General features: G+C 33.9%; 1 protein-coding gene across 10 annotated transcripts in view; it reads right to left on the reverse strand.

The window, feature by feature from the left end:
• The window catches only part of DMD (dystrophin), a 961,436-nt gene that overhangs the window by 631,761 nt on the left and 305,559 nt on the right, over positions 1 to 24,116 (reverse strand). For all 10 annotated transcript variants that reach the window (XM_065741536.1, XM_065741534.1, XM_065741531.1 and 7 more), the window contains exons 17-20: positions 22,921 to 23,096; positions 14,184 to 14,307; positions 7,954 to 8,041; positions 903 to 1,144 (exon numbers count right to left, since the gene is read on the reverse strand). In XM_065741536.1, coding sequence (XP_065597608.1) covers positions 903 to 1,144; positions 7,954 to 8,041; positions 14,184 to 14,307; positions 22,921 to 23,096 — 630 coding nt within the window. The remainder of the gene's footprint in view (positions 1 to 902; positions 1,145 to 7,953; positions 8,042 to 14,183; positions 14,308 to 22,920; positions 23,097 to 24,116) is intronic.

Consider the following 24,116-nt stretch of genomic DNA (forward strand, 5'->3'; position numbering starts at 1 on the left):
TTATGTATACAAATATCCTAAAATAACTAAATATTTTGGAATTTTAAATAATCATATAACTAGGCCTCTTTATTTACCATTCCTTCCTTTCCTTGAATAATTATCCTTCATTAATTATTTTGGAAACACAAGGAGAACAATTTTCATGTATTGAAATCACAGAATCATAAAATGGCCTCTGTTGAAAAGGAGCTCAAAGATCATCCAGTTTCAACCCCCTGCTGCGGACAGGATCGCCAACCACTAGAGCAGGCCGCCCATAGCCACATCCAGCCTTGCCTTGAATGCCTCCAGGGATGGGGCATCCACAACCTCTCTGGGCAACATGTTCCAATGCATCACCACCTTCTGAGAGAAGAACTTCCTCCTAACATCCAATCTAAATCTCCCCTGTCTTATTCAAACCATTCCCCCTTGTCCTATCACTATAAACCAATGTAAATAGTCATTCCCCCAATTCTCACCCCCCCCCCCAATTCTCACCCCCCCCCCCCCCCCGGCCCAGTTTACATGCTCCATTTTAAAAACTGGAAGGCCACAATAGTCTCCCTGGAGACTCTCCTCCAAGCTAAACAAGCTCAGTTCCCTCAACCTTTCTTCATAGGAGAGATGCTCCAGTCCTCTGATCATCTGAGAGGCCCTGTTTTGGACCTGTTCCAAGAGCTCTGCATCTTTCTGGTGCTGGGGACTCCACGCCTGGACAAAGTACTCCAGAAGAGGCCTCACAAGAGCTGAGTTCAGGGGGATAATCACCTCCCTCTCCCTGCTGGCAACACCTTTTTTAATACAGCCCAGGGTATATCTGGACTTCTAGGCTGCAAGAAATAGTGTAGGCTATATTCTGGGCACCTGTTGGTAAACATAGGAAGTACAATATAATAAACAACAGAAGAATTTCTAACCTTGCATTTTTCCAACTGAATTTTTACTGCAGCAGGATCTGTTGCTGGTGTGGGTTGTGCTTTCAGCCAGTTTTCTGCTGTAATTGCTGTCTGCTCCAGTTGCTGCAGCTGGGAATAGAAGTCAATGATGCTATTTTGGTACTCCAACCATGCCAGTCTTTCACTCAGTAACTGACAGAACTCAATCCAGCGACTTTTCAGCTGCTCTGAAGCTTGTCTAATGCTGTCAGCATTCAGACCCTCTATAAAGAACACAAGAGAAGAAGCTCAACACTTAGAAGTCAAAAAGGAGTATATCAGTTTACAGTACTTAAACAGTTCAATTTCTATGCTGAGAGCTAATAAATCCAAATAATGTTTTATCATCAAATAACAATGCTGAACATGCAGATGCTACACATCAATGGAGAAGGAATTTCAGGTTACTATCAGGGTATTTTTGTTGCAACGGGAATGAATTATAAAGTGCATTATGATACAAGAAAGGGAATAAAGCAAAAAGTTGCGACATAATACATAAATCTAAAAATGCTATAAGAAGAAAATGTGTCATAACTTGATTTTGAAAGTTCTGTCTGCATTCAAATTCGATTTTAATATATTAGATACTTGTGTGGTTTTTGTTGAAAGGTAATTTTCAAGAGTATGGGAACTAGCTTCCACAGTTATTTTGATGTTTTTAATACTACAATACGTAAGTTTTGCATTACATGCTAGTTTAGAAATACCAAAGGTGCTTAAGAATAACAATGCTGATCAGACCAAAGTACTTTATAGCAAAGTCCCCTGTCTCCAACAGTGTCCATCAATAGACATTAAGCAATGACTCAGAGTCAAGAAACCATGTGATACTCCTTCCTAATTATTTTCAGCCAGGGTTTGGTTTGGCATGCCATACAATGACATACATAACAACAGAACTGATACTGAACAGAAAATTAATAAACATCTCAATCAAGTACATATTAAAGAACTTTTTTAATAACATCAACCGTAAGTAAGTCATACATTAGTTAACTAGTAAAACAAAACCCATGTTTTTATAAACATATAAAATTCCAGGTGTTTTTATATTTCTTAAAACCAAGTTTAAATGCAAATAAAACAAAAGCCTTCAGTGTGATACTTCTGTGATTTTTAAGATGTTGTTGACGTGACTTATCTTGGTTATACATTGTACTTACAATCTTCAGGAAAAATTCCTTATGAGGGCTACAACACTGTAAAGTTCATGGTCAACTGTTGTAGGTAGAACTTAGGAAATACAGTCCCAATTATGGCTAAAAGCATTATATAAAATAATACCAAAAACTTACTATAATAAACTTCATGATTACCATTACATACACAATATCATAAATCACATTAATTGGAGATCATGTCTGCTATGGAACTCCATAGTTCTTCAGCAATCATTATTCAGGATTCAGCTCAAGGCTGATTCAGTGCCACTTGTAAATAGATGACTATGCAGTATCTTACAGTAGATTCCTGGATAGGCTCTATTTCTAGGATATTGTTCTAGCCAGGAAAATAAGACACGATTTCAAAAAATACATGCAAAAATGCAGAAAGATAAGAAACTCTGCACTAATGGGACATAATAACTGTCGTGGTTGCAATGGTTACATATACATGCCATACCCAGGAAAATAGATGGCACAGCTTAATGACTGAGCAAGGATCTAAAATAAAACTTAAAGAGTAAGGAGGTAACAACATTTAGACACATCTTAATAAGATCCATCAGTGATGTTGTTTTCTGGTGTGTCTGCATCTGAAGACACTGCTGCAGAACCACTGTATTTTCTTACAGTTTTATGACTAATGTCTTCATGTCTAATGAATATACACCAATATACGAATAGGCACCATAAACCTGAATGGTAAGGCATATCTTGATAACAGCAAGATAACTGGACCCATTGATAATGAATGCTACCAACACCAAGAAAAAAACACATATACAGAAAACAAGCTTTTGACTATGCTGTATTTCAAAATTTGCTTCTGTCCTGATGTGACTTTGGTTCCAAAAATTCTGTATACTGCTAAGAGAGAACAGACATCCCTGATGCTATGTACATAATTACCTCTGAACCTGGAAGACACTTCCTATTACTTTGATAGGGAAGATAAATAAAGATCATTTTTACTTTTTCCTCGTTTCTTTTCAGCTGCCAGTTTCTAAAGTATCCCTACATGAGATTACAATTACAAGGGGAAATGCACTCATGAAGTCTCTGTACATAATAATACTTTTCCCTGTAATTTTTTTTCAAGGATTCAGAGAAGACTGCATATCTGATGAAAATCTGTATTAATTAATTCCTCTCTTCTTCCTTTCACAGCTATATTCCTCTTAACGTTATGCTATATGTGAAAATATCCAGTTATTCAGTTTTCATTAATATTTCAGTATCTAAACTTTGAGTTTATAACTCAAGCCACAGAAGAGCAAACAAATGTTTCTGTTCTTCACATAACTGAAGTGGCAAGTACAAGATCAGAGTGAGCAGAGCTATGCTTCCTAAGAGAAAACAGATGTCACTTTCAACAATACAATACCCTACTGAGACCCATCTGAAAATATCCAAGGGACCCTCTTTTAAAACTCTCTAAATTCACAGTTCAGAACATATCTATCAAGTGTTAATATATCATTTTCAGATGTCTGCAAGAAAATGGCCATTACCGGTACATCACAAATTTTGCTAGAAGATTCTAAGCCAAAATGATAAAGAGATAATTTCATGTCCTAAATGTATATATGTATATATCCTAATTCAGAACTGAAACTTGTCCAAATCTTCACATTTATCCTGTTTTGAAGAAAGCTTGTTCTCCTAAGTGAAAATAAATAATTACTTGAGTAGGTGGTACAATAAGGGCAGAATCCTAATGGTTTTGTTTTTTTTTTCAGAGTGAATTGGTGAAAACCAATAGCTCAAAACTTACTTCCATGAGAAGTACTGATTTCTTCACTATCTTTAGCAATGTTAACAACTATCAGCTTTCATTCTTGGTGTTGACATTAATCCTCTTATTATGCTTCACTCATGGCAACAAGGCATACCAACGTTGACAATCAGGAGAATTAACAATATAAAATAAAATCAATTTTCTGGTAAAACACTGTTACTTTAGAAATAATGTTTCATAACCTTTTCACGTTTCATATTCTAAGAGCTCCTGATATAACCAGTGAATAAATAAACTGTACTCAGAGGAAACAGATCATTGCCTGGAGTACCTCAATTAATTTTATTACCTTGTCTACTGTGCATAACAAATTGTGTCAGTACTTTTAATTGTGCAACACCTAACATGCAAGTATTCTGGAACTGCCAGTTAGTATGAAGCATATTGTATTAAGTGTGTTTATTATTTGTTATGGATCTATGACAGAATAATGTAATATTATCTAAGGTTTTATAGCTTTTGATGCATAAGCATATGTTAAAAGGTAGCTCACAATGAAACAAAATAATACCATTACTTCCTTAAAACAATGGCTCCTAACCGTTATATGCTTTATCACAAATTCTTCCGTATTTACTTTAATGCTGCCTATCAAAAGCTTCTCAGTAGCCATTTGGATGCCCTATATCTTATATTCTAAATTACTACAATAATCACATGTCCCTCTCAAAATGCTAAGCTCCTTCAATTCCTCCATCAGAGAATGCTATTTTGCTTTAGATTAGTGTTTAGAATAGAATTGGTTTTATTTTTCTTCATTTTTATTCCCCCCAAAACAACAGAAAGCAGTAGATAGATGTTTTCATTGATTGTAATCACCAGGCTTCCTTAAACTTATGGGCAAGGAGAGGCAGAGCACAGTCCATGCAGAAGAAGGGGGTGATTTCCTAAAGGTAAAAACAATGATTTCCCAGTGATAGGAACAGTCCCTCAAATGGCACTAACCTAACCAATCACACTGCTTACAAACTTAAGAATAGATGTGAAATCACAGTTCTTTCCACTCAGAATATTTTGCTGACACTGGCTGAAAATATAAGGCAGGAATGTTGCCCTACAGAAATATATTTCCTCACATTATTGTTCTCAATTCTAAGAAAGAAAGAAAGAAATGAGGCTAAATAAAAACAACTATTTTTCTCCAGAATCTGAATCCTGCTTTTTACTTCCTCCCTCTCCTACCATAGTAAAAGAGCAAGAAAATAAACATATAAAGGATTTAGCAACAAAATTTACCACCATTGTGAACATCTCTCTTACAGTCTACCAGATTACTCTGTACTTTCCAAACTGTTCATCTATTACACTCAGAAACATTTTTTTCTAAAAGCAAAGAAGAAGTAGACCTCCTGTATAAGCAAAGCCATGAATTGGGTGTTAGTATAATTGGAATATTAGAACTCCAATCAATTAAATATATTAAATACAATAACTAAAAAATAGCAATACAGTTAAAAATTTAATCACTTGTCCTCACAACTAATTTATATCTTAAATCTCTCTGCCTTGGTTAGTCTTTTAATTACAGATTACTCTGTATGTGCTTGACAAACTTCAACTGCACCAGTAAAGTCTTTCCCTGAAGACACTGGTACTCATCTGTGAGTACTTATATCTGTGATTTTAAACTCTGATCATGAAAAATTAAAAAGATTATTTATTCAAGATAACACAGTATATCTTCCCGCCACCAGATGCAAAGCAATGTGTTTCCCAAGTTTGAAATGGTACGTTTCGCTCCACTTCTTTCCCTTATTATGGAGAAGAGTTCCAGCATTAGATGAGGAAGGTATGTAGCTACAGTCAGTCTGATCTGTTGAACTTTATTTTGGAGACTAATGTAGAAAATTCTCCTATGATGTACTCATTCCTCTTTTCCTCTTACTGAACCCAGAAATAGACAAAATTAATAACAAAGAAATTAAGACCATATGTCCCAAACGAATTTTAAGACACCATGCAGTGACTAAGGAAACTTAGTTGAATTATTGTGGAAAATATAAAGATGCATAAGTTTATTGCAGTTCAAGACATAAGGTGTTTATTTTTTGTTCATAGAAATACTGAGGTTGAACACTGTGGTTGCCTTCCTCTATGCTCAAAGCATAATTTTGAAAACCTAGCAAAATATTTAATTTGCTAAATTATTTGTTAATATGATCTCACCTTTGTAAAGATGATAATTTAATTCCAACTCTCTAGCACTCTCTCTCAGTGGTAATCATTGCATTATTTAACCATTTAATACACTGTTCCTCAAATTGCCATAAACAACTGAGGACACAGAAACTCTTTTTGATGAAATAGTTTACTCTCTAAAATCACCACTAAAAGAATCTTTATTCTTACATGCATTTAATCCATCATCCTTGCTAGAAAATTCTTGCTGCTAAGGCTCCCATGATGTTTGGCATCACATGCTGCATGTATAGCAGAATTCAGAGCAATTGACAGGAAACAGATAAAGTAATGCTGGCTCAATTAGCCTACTCTGTACTTACACTCCAAATACAAGACGTACTTAGTATAAAGATGATATTTGGGATACAGTAGATAACAAAGCACATTTAACCAAAGTTGAAATCACAACTCCTACCAACTATGAACAACCACAAATACATGAACTGAAGGATAAAAACAGAGAACCTTCAGGACATGAGAATATTTAAGAAAGCTAATCTAATTAAGCTGAAGATGGATATTTCTTATGTGCAAGTCTGCAACTGGCCATAGTAAAAATGGGACACTGTAAACTGGGCCCTAAATGGATGAGGTCCAACATAACAACCTTGATGTGTCAGCACACAAATTGCCTTAGAACTCCTGTATAGCAAACCTCAGTGGCAGAAAAGCATGTCAAAAAATAAAATTAAAATAAATAAATAAATAAATAAATAAATAAATATAAAATAAATATTATATAAAATAAAAATGTATAGAGCTTTATTTTATTTTATTTTATTTATTTTATTTTATTTTATTTTATTTTCATTTCCTTTTCTTCATGGAAAATAATCCAATGATTTCCAAAAGTTTGCAAATTTTATTAGACTCCCTTCTGTCTATTCTCTGAGCCTGGGAAATAACCCCTTTTAAAATTGCTACTGTAATTAAATACGATTAGAACACAAGGGTGGCTACAATTAAAGTGCCACCTTCATACTTAAAGTTTCATACTTAAGCGAGATAATCCTAAAATTCCATCACATTTGTGCAAATTAACATTTCATTAATAACAGTTATATTCTTGATTTTTTGTTATAACAATTTAACCTAAAACATGCGTTCTGAAGTTCAGTGCATTCAACATCACATCTTTTTTTTTTTTTTTTTTGTGAGTCTGTCAGTATGACAGATTGTGGTCCATGGTTAATAGTTTACTACTAAGTTAGACATTTTTTAACATCAAAGATAGTGACATGACATACAGTTTTACTTCCATCTGTCTTACTGTTGGGTTTTCTTCTTCCTCTAAAAAGTTCAAAAAAATTGGCTGAACACAATAATGTATGTTTTTTGGAAAATTTAATAATAAAAATAAAATTTTAAAAATTGCAACTTTTTGAAAAAAAGAGATGCATAAGCCTTCATGTTTATTATCTTGAAAAGCTGAATGCAAATAATATCCTCCAATACCCAATAAAATTTTATACTTTATATAATAGAGAACATTAGAGCAACATATATATAATATACAAAATATATTATAAGAAAGTTAGAAAACACTTTTTCAAACTGTTCAGTTTTCTAACTTGGATGAATTATGTACCTTCAAAAGCCTAGTATACTCAGAAAATAAGATTTCAGTTTTATTCTCTACACAAATCAGGTTGTAAATACACAGTTCATTATCATGAGCACATTGTATAAACACTTATTTTCATGATACTGAAGTTCTCTTTACTAATTAACGGGTTTAATATCCAAAAATAATAAAATAAATATAGTGAAATTTACTTTACAGTTCCATTTATACATCATTTTCTAATATAATTCTTGTGATAAATATAAACCTGTGCATTTATGAAATCCCTGAGAAGACTATCTAAATCAACTCCCTTGTAATTACCATTCACCATCTGTTCCACCAGGGCCTCAGCTGATCTGCTGGCATCTTGCAGCTTTCTGTACTTCTCAGGCTTTTCTCGCTGGATGGCCTGCAGCACAACAGGAAAGGTGAATATTTCAAAAGAGGAAAAAGAGAGTAAATAATCTCAGGGATGTCCTGACTTCTTGAGACAGCTAAACCTGCCACACTGCCCTTCCACCTCCTTATTAGCAATGAAAGCACAAAGTATCACATACCAAGTTAGTCATAAAGTCAAATACATGACTTGAGAATCAGAACACACAACAGAGTTGACAAATGATACACATCAGTATTTTACAAGACAGACAAATTAAGAGCTATTCAAAGCCCAATATTTCAGAAGGAAAACATATGTTCAACATAAATTCCTTGTGGAGGAGTAGAAGATATATTCTTTTTTTCATGTGACTCCTGTTTATATTAATAAGAATTGAGGTCATGCCAACCAAAACACAGGGTCTCGTGTCATACCAAACCTATATACTATTTGATTGCTTATTTTAATCCTTAGTCAACAACAACAAAAAAGTAGAATGCACATTAAAGAAGGTATCTAACATATACAGTAGACATCCATACACGACCCAATAGGTTAGAGTTAAGAACAAATTGCAGAATCCACATAGGGTTTTCATTACATGGTGTACCTAATACTCTCAGTGGCCTTTCATTATTTAAAAAGTTATCACCCATGTTTAGGGAACAATACAGACGGAAATAAAACAATTAGACCTCCTCTATTATACCTAATAATTAATAACATTACATTGTTGACTTTATACTAATTAGTCACCCAGTTAGCTGTAATTTTGATGCTCTAAACTAGAAGCTAAACTTTCCTCATTTACTTAGAAGCCTAGGACTATAAACAAAAATAAATAATTTTGAAACCAAAAATAAAACACATTATACATACCGCCCAGAGATTCTACCTAAAACACTCTCTTATTCAGAGTTCCTCAATTCATCACAGCACATATATACATACAAAAGGAAATGACACAAAAATCCTAGGGTGTCATACAGGAAACTAACACAAATCCTGGCTGTGGCTTCTCAGTCTGGCTTTTTAAAATGTACCTTTAACATACAATAATGATAATGTAATCATAAATTATCCTTGAAATTTCATAAAGTTTCATCCCAATAAACTCAAGATGACAGTATTATTTGTAGTTTCTGTAGGTCAACAAAGTCTCCTACTGTACAGTATAAATATTTTAAAAATAAATAAAAAAACACAAAAAACCTATTTTCTTAATTTCCTGCAGTGTTTCAAGACTGCAGAATCTTAATTAATACTACTCTGTCTACAGTGCCAGGGAAAATGAACATAAGTTTAACTGCACAGAACTCAGAAAAATCATAAAAAAATGAATTTTCACTGAAAAATACTTAAAACAATCTTGGTCTGTTTGCAATGCCAGATGTGAAATTATCACAAGTGTAAGTGTAGCGAACACAAATCAATGATTCAGAACCTGAAATGTACTAAAAATAGCTTTAAGAAATATGAAAAAAATTATGACACTGAAGATTGTGGCAGATAATTCTTCAGTGCCTGGTAGCAGACAACACGTCTGGAAGAAGTTGGATACATGCCTGCTTCTCTAGATCAGTGTTTCTAGATCCTGACAGAAAACAAAAGCACTTTATGTGAAGCACTTAAAAATAAACATGAAACTTTCAATACTTTTCTCCACTCTTTTTTTGTCATACATTTGTAACATAATGGTGAGGATCTAACAGTGGATATAGAAATACAAATGTTTACACACAGACAATACAATGCCAAAGGAGAGATGGCTGTCCTCTTGGTCCTCATACAAGGAAAGTATGGAAAAATTTGCCTGATCTGTGGAGAAAGCAGACTTAGCCAATGGATAATAATTTTTACTAATAATTTTTGTAAACAAATATGGAGTGCTAAGAAACAAACGTAGTAGTAGTTCCATACACAAATCTCATTTATCCTTTCAGATGTTTGGTTATTGTTTCCCGTACCAAAAAGGACAATATACTAAATTAAGTTTAATTAACGATAAAAGTACACTGGGATATGATTGAAGAGGTTTTTGAAAATCAGAAACTTTCACATTCATTGTTATCAACACTTTTTCTGATAAAAATTTTTGTTAGCTGCAAAAAAATTTCAAAATATTTCCTAAACAGTAATTTCTTTAATATTATTCTTATTTCTTTTCTTTAAAAAAAAAACTTTCATCTAATATGGGATTAATTATCTTTGAGAAATACTTTGTAACTGGCAAAACAGATGTATAATGGCTTAGTTCTAATTGATGGAGTAACATTAAAGGCACCTTTAGCTTAATACCAGGTGAAGAGGCTATTTTCACAATATTATCAGTATTTTATTTGAACCTAATATTTTATTTGTCAATTAATGACTTCATAACATTAAAGACACTAAAATTTCAGAAACTTATGTTATTCATATAAAATCAAAACCCTATTTTAAGAAGTCTGCGAATGGATGCATACCGCAGTAATGCCTGATCTAGTGTGGTTCTTGTCAACTACACCTGTGGGCAGAAGTTTGCAATATAATTATCACTGAATTTTACAGTGATTGAGCTTTCAAACATCCATGTCCAACAGAGTATGTCTGAGGAAGATTTCTAAATGAAAATGAACAAGTGGGAACTGGGTATTTAAGAATGCTAAGGGAGCAAATTTAATTGTCTAACATCTTCCCTTACATCAGTTTCTTATCTTCGTTCACCTTTGATCTTGAATTTCTAGATGCCTTTTGGCTAAGTAAAATTCCTTGCAGTGAGTTTTATTTTTAATTTTATGATGTGCAATCTCAAGTTTTACTACCTAATTAGCCAGATTTTTCTACCAAGTAACTTCTAACTTTTTGTACCTGAACCTTCACATTCTCAGAATAATGAAGGCTCACTGGAGCTTAAGAGAAGCAAACAGAAAAGCCTGAATCATTGCTAGCCCTGTTTTCAGCAAAATGTGCATATTAACTGGAAAACGTTAAGGATATGATGCAGCATAAAGATATTTTCTGTCATTTATGCATAGATGCCTTCATTCTTTATTAGTATTGCTGTCCCTCAGTGAACATCTCCATAATTATGATGTTCAGTCTCTCTGGTCAGTTAAGGCAAGTACATTTCTCTTATAGCTAAGGAGGACTAGAAATATATTTTGCTTCTCTCGATACAAAGGACTGGCTTTCTCTGCATCTCTAATATATTCAATTTATGTAGCATATCTACCAAAGGCTAATTTCCTGCCAGTATCTGAACAGCTGTTGTCTTTGCAAACATAATGTGTTTCATACAATCTGCTTTTGGCTCCACCTCGCCCAGGACTTCTCTGACCTGGGATGGGAGCAAGTTTTGGAATCACTGAATGATCAATGATGGCAAAAGAGCTTCCCTTGTGGCTGTCCTTTCTGAAGTCTGAGTCCCTTCACCTACAGATGCACTTCCCTTATATCATAAAGAAATGACCCCACTGAGAAAAATAACGAATAGAAACAAGATGCTTTGACAACAACAGCAAACAAAAACACCATCACATCCAACTATCCTAAGAAGAAAAGTAGAAAGGAGCATCATTAGGAAAAGGCTATGGGTCTCAGTGGTTATCACAGTAGGCAAAAAATGGTAAGGCAGACATTAGTCATCATGCGTATTCTGCGCCTCATAATCTACACTGACACATAGGGAGGAAACTTTCATTTAGAAAGCCACTAAGTACAAGATGATACTTTCATGAATGAGTATATGGTATATGTATGTTGGAGTATGACTACGTAGGTCAGTACTGTGCAGTCTTTCACAATTATCAATGATGCTTTCACTTTTGACATCTTTCATTATATGCCCTCTGCAACTTTACTAGGGATTATAGTCTGATAAAATGTACTACCTTATTTTTCACTGATTAAAACCTCATTTGAGAGAAATAAGCTTAAGGAAAACACAAGCAACAACAACACTGTGCAAATCGGTGAACTGGACAGTACTTCCTGCTACTAGTTGAACAGCAGAAGACCAAGCCAGCCCAATTCTTAAAACTCAGCATTTAAACCGTCCTCCACTTTTTTCTTTTTTCCTTTTAAAAAGCAACATATATTTTTAATTAATTAAAAATGCCACTGTGAACTGCAAAACAGAGAAACCAGAGATTGTTGACTGCAATCTTAGAAAGAGTTCTATCAAATTAATATTCTGCACTTTAAAGTAGCTAGAAGCTTCTACATGTGCACTGTTCTTTTCAATGAAATGTTATTTTTAAAAGAAATAAAAGCCAATCTTGGTCTTAAAAAAATATTTAGAGTTACTGGTTTGCCTCAGACTACTTTTGATACAAAGCAGATTTATTTTCTGCAGTGCTTTTCATTAAAGAATTTGGAAATTGGTTTCTTAGCAAATCAAATCATTTGGTTTCTAAGGAAGTCAAAGAAACATCTGAAATTCTGCTATCTCCATTGTCCTGATTTCAGACCTTCCAACATCAATGCATAGATCAGATTCCATACCATCCTATCCTCTCAGTCTTCCTCCAGTATTACGTACGTTTTCACTGACCTAAAGGAACACTTCACAAATGCACTTAACAATGGCTTCCCATTCCCAGTTTTTTTCCTCAGCATCAACAAAGGCAAGGTAACAGCTGCTGGGAAACAGTTGGGACCAGAGGAGGATCTGTAGTTCACCTACCTCTGTCCCTTACTTGCAGTGACACAGATCACCACCTCCTCGGGAGCAAAGAAAGGAAAGAAGGAGGAAGGTGAACCGTAGCTCCTGAGTTCTTTAATGGTTTTAAAAAGTCTTAAAAACAGACAACATGAGATGGAGTGTCTTACTGATTAGGGAAACCTGACAGTGCAGGTATCCAGCAAAATATGAAGGTCAAAACAGGAGCTGATTTGCCATCCTTGAAATTGTGTTCTGCAAAATGGGAATATATGAAGGGGAGACAGGAGCATTTTCTTTTCTTTTCCCTTTTTTCACATCTACCACAAAGATGGAACCGCTGACCATATTACCTGCATATCTATCTATGTCTGAGACAATACTCATTACCCCAGTATGGAAGCATTTTAACCTATCATTTCCTCTGTGTGTTTGATCCAGTTTATGTATTTCTCCATATAGTTATCTATATTTACATATCGTGAAATGTTGTCATAAACTAAATTAAATATATTACACTTTAATGGATAATTACCCAATAAGTATCCATTAATACTTAAGTAGTAACATTATGGTAACAGTAACAGATCCAGATTACTGTAGCAAAACTACGATTTAACAAGAAATATCAAAATATATATTTGCTGTCACAGAATTCAGAATTCCTCAATCCTGTTGTTGCTAATTTATGATGGACAAGCAAACAGCGAGAAAAAACAGCAGCAAAAATTAACTTCAGCACCGTAAATTTGTTCTATCTGTATTTTAGCAGTATGTATCACTTTATTTTTCAATGAAGTCCCATGATAAGCTATATCCTACTATAAGCATAATAGCTTATTACAAAAAAATAATTTGCCTTTCTCTTATTCAGAAAAGGTAAGCTTCCTTGCAACTAGATACAAAAATTAAATACCAATAAAAATTTTTACTCATTTAGTTTTCAAAGACTAAATTCAGAGTGCAGAAAACATACTGAAACATAGTTAGACTTTAAGTAGAGCAGATTCATTCTGAAAAAATAAAAATAAAAATAAAAAAAAGAACCATGTCTGGTTCAGTCATGGTACAAGAACAGATTAAAATATTTTTTGTGGAAACTGGCTATTTTCAGATACGTTTTATAGCACAATAAGAATTAGATACAGATTTTCTTTAACATACAGTAAAAGATGACATTTTGCACATTCTACAATTTTTGCATGTATAATGTCATATTAAGGCACTAGTATAGAAATATAGTGTATATTTAAAAATTAAATTACAGCCATTGAATGCATTTTATTGAAGACTTTGGTGAATCTATAATGCCTTAAATTAAATACGATATATTTATTTAGACACCCTGTGTATCAATTTTGGTGCCGAAATCTGAAATGCACAAAAATACTGAATGCTTCTAAATTTCTCAGGTATATGATCAGTTGATGCTTGTCAGTTTAGATTTCCAATCTTTTAAACTTGGACTTTGAAAGCGCTTTGACAAGCGAATACAAGCTAACAAACATATATATTAATACTTTCTCCTACATTGACTCTTTCTCTGAGATCTGAGATGTTTCCTTCTTTTCGAAATATTGCAAATTCAGGACTCTGAAGTACTGCTTCTGAGCGTGTCATCCAGCTATGGAGTTCTGTTGTATCCGAGTCAAACCTAAGATGCAGAGAAGAGCAATAAGACATTTCAATTCAACAACATTTCTGACAATAGCATTAACTGGACAAATGGTTAACCAGTTGCTTAAATAAATACATAAGCATCAATTCCTCTTGGAAGAAGACATTTTTAAACCCACTATATCTGATTTGACACTTCATAAAACTATTCATCACTCTAAAATTTGAAAACATACTTCTTCATTTTTAAGATACTGATTTGACAGCTGAACAGATGCAACAGTTTTCTCAGTAAGCATTTCAATTTTAGAAGCTGATGTTTTTGGAAGCCATGAAAGAAGCGGCTCTCACAGTTGAATAAAGTGTATCCACAAGCACTGTTGGATCAGCTAAGGATGTGAGGCATATCTGGCTCAAAAAATGCAGCCTTTATACAGAACAGACCTCTGTCTTAGTTTGTGCTGACTGCCTTATGAAGGAAAAAAAGCAGGAAAACTGACCATTAGACTGAACCCTCATCTGACTGACTCAGATTTGTTGCAGAATATAATTACTAATCAACAGGAGACTATAATTTTCCTACAGTTTGAATTTAAGAAAATGAAAATTAAGATTTCTAATTCTGCATATACTTTTTAACTACTTTTTCCCATGAAGCTCTATTAATTGGAATCTGGATTCTTTCAGAAACTCCTTTAAAAATGACTTTGTTTCCTACATAGAAGGAGGTAGTTCAAAATGAAGGTTACCGTATGCAACGATCTCAACTGCAGAAATACAGAAAAAAAACACAAGCTGATTCAGTATCTAACCTAGTTTTTAAAACAAAATTCTTGAGACTTTTTTTTCTGAGTTGAATTAAACCATAAGCTTGATTGCATTTCCTTATTGCACAAATATCCAAATATATTTCCTTCCCTCTTTTATTTTTTCCTTCTCCACTGTGATCTTTGTTACTATTTAACAATAAGGTGGGAATGACTGAGTAATACATAACCAAAGCAGTAGAAAGAATCACACACTTTCCTAATCCAGCCTCATGGCTTATAGTGAAATTAAAACCTCTTAGGAAAAATGTTTGTAAAACAATTACTAATAATTCTATTTGCACACCCATTCAAGGATGATGGCGAGGCAATAGAAGGGGCAGAAATCTTCATTTCATAGAGAACTATATATTCAGGGGCAGAATACAACAGAAAATCTCCCTGGTGGTTTAGAGAATCTCTGTACTGGTATCAGGTTCTAATCCTCTAATTTAAATTTGAACTGCCAGTGAAGAGATTCGTGCCGACAAGCCTATGCAACATAAAATCGTTATTCCTGAAATAAGTTGCATCATTTGTTCAGCATATAATAACTATATTTAATAAACACTGCCATGAAATTCTAGAACTAGGACAACAAAGCTATGAAAGCCAGTATTTCCACATAAAACTGGAATACTGTTTATTCAAGAAACTGCAAGGACTAACTGCATGTCTAACTGCACTGATGACTGCAGAAGAATACAAAAGCAAGGTTCTCTAACTGTGATTTAAGAATGTTCAACACATCTTAAAATGGAGAATGACCAATTATAAAGCTAATTGTTTGTATTAAGAGATAAAAACTATTCCATAGCTGCTCCTAATATGCTTTTGGATATAAATTACTTATGTTCAGTATCTAATGAAGATTGCCAACATCTCTGCCCATCGATCAGTTGCGCGAAGGATACAAGCCTGAACAAAGTGGAGTTGGTGAAGCCCCTTAGAAGGGCTCTATCAGGTCACTTTAATTATAACAGCTGCCCAAATGGTGTAACCTCACTTGAGGATTGCTGAGATACAGAGAAGCCTCAAAATAAAATGTATGCCTTCTCAAAAAAGGTATACTACTAATACTGTACAATCCTATGTTTCATGCAATGATCTGATTCAGGACTTGCCTCTTAGAGCTTATCTGCTCTAAGGATCAAGACTGAATGTGACTTGCAGGTATTCAGCTAGATGGGACTGCAACTCTCTCCTCGGGTTTTCTGAAATTCAGTCAGCAGTGTACAAACCACTCCTCAAGAATTGTCAGCCCATGTTAGCAGAAGAGTTGTCACTCTGCTGCCAAATGAACTCTATTTCTTGTTCTCCTCTCAGCTAACAACTATATAGGCAAAGGAAAAATGGCCACTTCTTTCACCATACTAATATCTATAGATGAGGACAGATCTCCAGCAGCCTATCTGGAGCAGTGGTGGTAATTAGGTAATTAGGCTGTTCTATAGCACAGGTATGAAGAAACTGTAAACTGGAGAACATAGAACATCAGATACAGGATAAAAATAAAGACAAGTTTATCAGTTTCTCAGTACTAAGCTCTGGACCACAGGTAAAACTGTCTTATTTCTTTTGTTCATAAACTTGTTAAAAAACTTGTTATAAATAGTCTGATATTTGCTAAAGAATAATCTGCTGTTAGCTTACTATAGTACGGAAAGTGACAGAGCAAACTGTTTACCAGAGATCATTTCTTCCTTTATTTAAAAAGAGGACTAAGCCTCTTCCTCTGCAACATCCACCCCTGAAAGTGCAATCTAGAAGAACAATTGAAAATTTTGGAGTATTCCCATAGAACAACAAAGTAATCAGGAAAACATTACATGACCAAGATTCATCAGGTGTTGGTAAGTATTAGCTGCCACACATAGCATCTGGCCAGAACTGATCTCACATGACTGATTGCTCTGTTGGTTGTAGTTTATTCTGTTTAAGTAAATATAACAACACAAACAAAGTATTTGCGCCCCACCACCCTAAAAAAAAAATAATAAAAAAATCAAAGAAGGGTTGGGTTTACAAGAGATGAAAATTAAATCAAGGCAGCTTTTGCAGCAGCACATATATATCCTTAACATAGTTTAAGGGCATATTACACATTTCAATAACCTTAGAAAAAAATCTCATATTCAGCTTTTTCAAAAACAGGAAATACTGGTAGAATATGGCATTTAATCATTGTGCTATGATGAGTAGACATTTCATTTCTGAGTAGTTTCAGTTTCAGTAACTCTAGATTGATATATTTGATCAATAAGGTCTTTAAATCTCATAAATACAATGATATTTTTTGAACTTAAAAAAAATGTAATGAAAAACCGCATTTCTGACCTAATGAAGTTGAGTGCATATAGGATTTATTAAAATAAATCCATGGAAGAAAATAAAATCACAGCACTTGACACAATCACTCCAGATAATTACTTTTGTATAGAGTATATGTAACCATGCTGCCCAGCTCTGCCCAGCTAAAATTTTAACCCATAGAAGAGGAGAGGATCTAGTGCCTCCAAATTCTTTATGGAGTGCTCATGCTTTAGTTTTCCAATTAGTCTCTCTTTCTGCTATTCCACAGCAGAGATACTATCTTATACTGCCCTCATGGCACTCTCATAGCCCCACACATCTGTTACAACAACTCATTTTCTTAATCATATTAAACCACAGGCCCACTACAGATTTCCATTCACAACTCTCTTGCATAGGTCACAAGTACAAAAGATTTGTTCAAAAATTGCTCCTTCTTCTGTATCTCCCTTCTAATACAGAATAATCCGCATCTTTAAGGCATTTCACAACTTACATTTTAATTGTATATGGAGTTCTAGCCAAATATTCAGCAGGAATATCATGCAGGATGCTCTGGAAGCAGCCTGAGTAGAGGGCAGCTCCCTTCCTGAGCAGCCTGAGACCAAGAAGGATGCCTCTCCCCTCAACATTTTGTTGGGATTGAGCGACTTCTCTCAGAAAAAGCCAGGCTCACTTTGAAATTATGTCCTCTTCTTAGCTTCTTATTCACAGATATATACAATGGTACTATATCCTTCACACCATTTCTGGGAGTAGAGTATTACAGGCTGCTTTTGGGAAAAAGCGAGCATTTAGCCCTTCCTTCTGAGAAGTTGTGACCTAATACACAGAAGCAAAGGGCACTGGAATATGGATGGGCTGTGTCCCACAAGAAGAGGCCACAAGATTTTATCTATTTTACACCATAGCTAGTAAATAAGAAATTTATGTTTTAAATTTAAATTAAATTTATGTTTTTTTTTTATGCTAAAGAAGCTTAAAACCTCACTTTTTGATTGTAGTAACTTCTCATTTTATTGCATTATTTATCTGCTGCATTTTGGGGTGGGTAAGGAAAATTTGTGCTAAGGAAGCTCATCCTCTAGACTTCTGCTTTCACCATTCCTGGAGATTTTCAAGATGTGACCAAATAGGATGCAAGATAAACTCATGTAGGCTCTTTTCCCCAAAAAGGTTGGACATGATGTTTTCAAGCTCATTTCAACCTGGGCTGTTCTATTCTGTGATCATCTAGCAAAATAATGGTATATTTTGGTGGTATATATTTTAGTTACAGTGGTATATTTTAAACTCATATTTTTCACCTGTTTTATACAAACCACCACAGGAAGATGATGACTATGGAGTAAGATGCATGTACCAACCTGCCACATACTTATGCTTATAACTTGAATGTTGTATAGATTCACATAAGTAGTCATGAAATTATATAACTATTGTCTAAATTAACAGAATTTTATCTTACTGCTACTTTGACTAAAACATGCTTTCAGAATTTCACTCTTTCAACAGATAGAAACTTTCTCAAAAATCTTCTTTGCTACAGTACCACATAATTACGTGGACTGGAAAGGACCTAAAGAGATCATCAAGTCCAACCCTTTTCATCCAAACAAAACCATATTAAGCATGTCAGCATTATGTAGATACAAGAATATTTGCTTTTATATTGAGCTGGGAGGGAATGCTACAATTATTTCTGAAGTAACACATAACTAACTGCATTTCCATAGCTGGATTGAAATACCCCACTCATCATCAGTGTTATTCACTGTTTGTTGCCTGAACATGTCAGAGAACAACTCTGCAAAATGTCATACCTACTGGCATAATTAAACTGCTTTCTTCACCCTTTACACTTGCAGCTGATGAGCTAGCTTGGATGTTGATCAAGCAGTCTTAGTTCTTACCTACGAATCCAATACTTATTTATCCCAATTTACTTTTTTTTTTTCTCTCCCATATTTTGGTTCAGTCTTCAAAGAATTTTCTTTCATTTCTGAATGGCCTTCTGGACCTCCTCTACACCTGTGATACTATTTCAGTTTAGCTTCATCAACACTATTATCTGCACATTTCTATAATGCATACCAAGGCATCAAAGAAAATATTAGATCAGTCTTGTAAATCTCATAGTACTCCTTCTTTAGCCACTTTTTTATGTTACCTTTCTTATAGTAATAAACCATACCTTCTCCAGCCTTAGAAGTTATTCCTTAATAGAGTCATGGAATGCTTTGATTAAATTCAGACAGATTAGATGAACTAAATTTCTCATGTGAGAGAAAAGAGCTGAGGAGAATGAAAGTCTAGAGGCTGCCATAGAATTCGTTCATTAACACCATTTGCCTTCAGCAAACAGCCCACGTGACTAGAAATGTAAAGCATTTTTAAATTCAGTCATGCCTCCCATTGAATGCCAACAGGTAATACTGCCATAGTACAAAAGGCAGTATCAGACAGTAAATGTGAAGAATAATATATTCAGTTTTTTAGTAATTTACACCATTCTTGCCGTACAAACACGATGAGTTAAAAAATAGCAGACGAAGTTTTAAAATACGGACATTCACATAATTATTCTTTATTCTAGATTAAGACATTCACAGATTATTTGTTCTGTAAACAACAGAAAATTGTCTCAGGCACCTTTTTTTTTTTTTTTTTCCCCCACTGCTACTGGCTACACAGACATAATGCTGAGACCAAGGACTACCCAGAAAACTGAAGAAAAATTGCTCTCCTCTTTCTAGATTTGCTAAAGACAGATGAATGAGAAAGAGAAAAAGTTGCATTTCTATAAGAGGACAAGTGCCAAACATCCCAACAGAACTGCTGTAAATATGCTTAGCAATTATCATGCAGTTCAGACTAACATAATTTTGTTCTGCAGTGGGCTACTTGAAAGAAAAGCTGACAAAAATTCTTAGAATACATCATCATACCTTTCCCTTCAATATTTTTATATGAAAAAACCCTGAAACTTTTCTAAGTAATGCAGCATTACAACCTCAAATTCAATATTTTAAATGAAATGAAGGTCACTTTTTTTTCAACAGATTTACAGTTTTGTTAACATTTACTAAATGTAAAACACTAGATGGAGCAACTATCCTGTCTTAACAGACCCTTCTCTTCAAAGGGCATGGTCCCTTTCAAATCTGAACAATAACATTATTTCATAATAATGTTATGACAGCCTTTAGTTGGAAACATTAGGATGCATGTACAAAGTTACTTATTAACTAGCAAAGAAAGAAATCTTGGGTATTATCCAAGAGTATACTGTTATAAATATGCATAAATTAAATGCTGTATCCGGTTTTCTATTTAAAAACCTACTCTAAAGGGAATAATTTTCATATTTTTCTATGCTGCAGAACTGACTTTTTTTTTTTCCAGTGCCACATAAGTGAAAATAACACCTTGGGAACTCTGCCTCCTATATACTGCTTTTTTTTACTCAAAAACCTAATCTATGTTACATTTATCTCAAGGCCTAACGTCTTATATATAGGCTTTTAAGACTTCTATGCAGCTCCAAGTATATATATATATATAAAAATTTCCATTCTTCGCTGTAAATTAATTCATTTTGCAAAAAAGATTTCCTATAATTCCTCAAAAAGTAGGAATATCTCTGAATTATTCTGAAGTTTTAAAGCACAAAAGTAGAAGTTATCTTTAGACTATGGTGAAGGAAAACAAACAAACAAACAAAAAACCCCAAAAAACAAACAAGTCACCCACTTCTTTTCTGTTTTCCATTACTCACAATAGTAAGTTGCTGTAAGAGGAAAGAAAGAACAAAAGCTTCTTTACCAAGCATTTAGGCCACAGTGAACTGGCACAGTGGAAATATGAAATCAACTCCTGTTTATGTAGGTCTACAAAATAAAATGACTTAAATTCTTTAGTATAAATGAGAATCACACATTTCTAATTCTTTCAAAGCAGTTGGGAAATAAAATATAATAATAATAAAAAAATTGGCCTCCATTTTTGTCCTCAACTAAACAGCTGCTGAACATAGTCTTACACAGCCCACTAATGCAATAATAAAGGGAACCTAATCTACCCTTTCTTCTCCCCTGAAATTCACAATGCAGATGCAGTGAGTATTTGAGAAATCTTTCTTAAATACACAAAATGCAGAAATCAAATCTGGAGCACAGTTTTTTCTAGAATGTAGCAAAACAGGCTGACACCTCAGATACAGAAGTACTGAGGAAAGAAGTTAAAATATGGAAGTATCATTCACCCTCATAAAAAAAAAGCCACAAACCACCTCCACCCACAAGAAACAACGCAGATTCAAAATATTTTCAAATTGAGACTTTGAAGATACTATTCATTTCATTCAGATTCAGACATTTGTAATTTACTTTATAGTTTAGAAACTTTCTATAGGCAATGAAGACAAAGAAACTCATAAAAGCAATTTAACAAGGAAGTGGTGAGTCACTCTTTGTACACGAGATGTTTGGCTTTATTAAATGATGAGGTTTAGCTAGAAACCTTACTTTTAAAATGAGCAAAGAGGGGTAAGATAAATCACACCTCAGACGACTGTGTAAAGAATGGTGCTTCTGTTTTTTGTTTTTGTTTTCCCCCTCAAAGAACTACTCCTTCAATTAAAATAACTACAAAAAAGATTACTTCATATTGATTATACACTATTCCAGGATATAATCCTAAAATAGACATAGTTGCCTATTTCAACACTGTTAATGACTATTTAACAAGAAAATGCTGCTATAATTGAAAACAATGAACTAAAAAGACATTTTCTATAGAAATAAGACATTGACTGTAGTTTCCTATTCCCCTCAGTCCTTAAGTCTGCTATCTTCAAATTCATATATTTATCTGAATATATACATACACATGTTTTCAAAGCCAGCACTAAATTTAGAATTTTAAGTCTTCCTTCTGAGATCACATTCTTAAGTTCAGTGCTTGAGCCGATTCTACTCTTTAGGAGTCCTTCTTGTGACCTTAACAAGTGTTCAGTATTATTCCAAATTCCACTGTATCTTTTATGAGTAAAATGAAAAAACACTGAAAATCATAGTATTACATATTTCACCAAGTATTAACCCAGCCTCTAGAAAACTGAAAAGGATAAAACATGAACTTTAGCAACAAAGCACTAGCTTCTTTCATTCCAACTACTAAAAATGTACTTCTTAAGAATTTAAAAAGCTGAAAACTTTCTTTTCTCCAAGTTCCAAGATCACAGTTACACAATGACATATGTAAAACATATCTACTGAGTGTAATTAATAGCACAACAGTATTGTCATTATGATTAACATTCTATACTACAAAATAGGATAGAAGCACAAAAAAAATCTCTGTAATTTAACCGGTGTATTGAAAGATTAAAAAAAAAATTGGTATTTGAGTACAGAAAGATGATTTTAATCTCAAAAAACTCCACATAGAAATATTGCAGTCAGATGACTAATTTTGTATTCTCATCCAACTTTACCACTATTCTCTCCCCATTTCTTAGCGCTTCTCACCTTTTCCTAATTTCTGAATCCACAAGGAGTTGCCTCTTTTTGTGGGGAGGTGGTGGTGGGAGCTCCTCTTTAGCATGCTTAACCAGGATTTGTTCTCTTGTGGTCACCATAGTGACAGTTTCCATTACAGTTGTCTGTGTTAGTGATGTCTGAGTGGTAGTGACAGCTTGTGAAACCTATAAAAAGTATTAAAGCAGAGGTCAAATATAGTTTGAAAGATTTCAGTAAAGATTGTTTGAAGTAGTAATATAAAAATAATGAGAAACTGTTCCTGTCTAATCATTGGATGACCTTAAAAAAAATTATATTGAATTCAAAGCAAACTGTTTTATTTGTCTCATGCTATGTGATTAAGATAACTGCAGAAGTCAATATCAAAATCAGAGAGAATCCTAAACAGAATGAACTTATGGCTCACTCTTATGGAATGGTGAATGAAGAAAATAAAGAAATGGTAACAAAAAGGTCAGTTTTGTGACGGAACTGAATAACAGAAAATGTGTGAGTGAAATGTTGCCACTGCTCTGTTACTCTGCTGCCATTGTAAAGATTTATTCCTGAAAACTCATAAAGCATTATCATGTCACTAAATTACTGGTTGCTAGTTTTACCCTTTATACTAATCTTCAAACCAGGACATAGTTCATCATAACCTAGTTGCACAAAAAGTCATTTAGCCTTCTGTCATGAAACTGTAAATTAGAAAACATGCAGTAAAAGTCAAGTAAATTTACTTCAGTTTTACTCCACAATTAAAAACTATAAGGAAGAAGTAGCAAGAGACAGTGATACTCAAATATGTAACACAGATTTCACATAATGTGTTTACACCAACATAATGCATTTACTTTGCAGGGTAAAATGAAAAATTATTATAAAGTCCAGTAGCCTTAAAAAAAGAAGAAAAAGAGAGGTGGGAAGATAAATAGTATATTTTGCTCATATTTGTCTGGATGATCTTGGTCTTTTCCAATGTTGGTGATTCTATGATTTGATCTGTCGATTTGTTGTACAGCAATTTTATATTTTGTTCTACATAGCACCAAACTACAAGCTTCCCACATAAACAGAGGCAGCTAGTTTTAATGTGCCTTAATTCATCACAAGTTCACCAGCCTATTTTCAGCAGGCAGTGCCAGTAAAGTTAACAAAAAATAAAATAAAATAAAAAAATACTGCTAGCTTTTCTGAATATT

Source organism: Cyrtonyx montezumae, unplaced genomic scaffold (genome assembly GCF_038088225.1).
Source record: "Cyrtonyx montezumae isolate F1298 unplaced genomic scaffold, pur_monq_1.0 scaffold_3, whole genome shotgun sequence".
Lineage (NCBI taxonomy): Eukaryota > Metazoa > Chordata > Aves > Galliformes > Odontophoridae > Cyrtonyx > Cyrtonyx montezumae.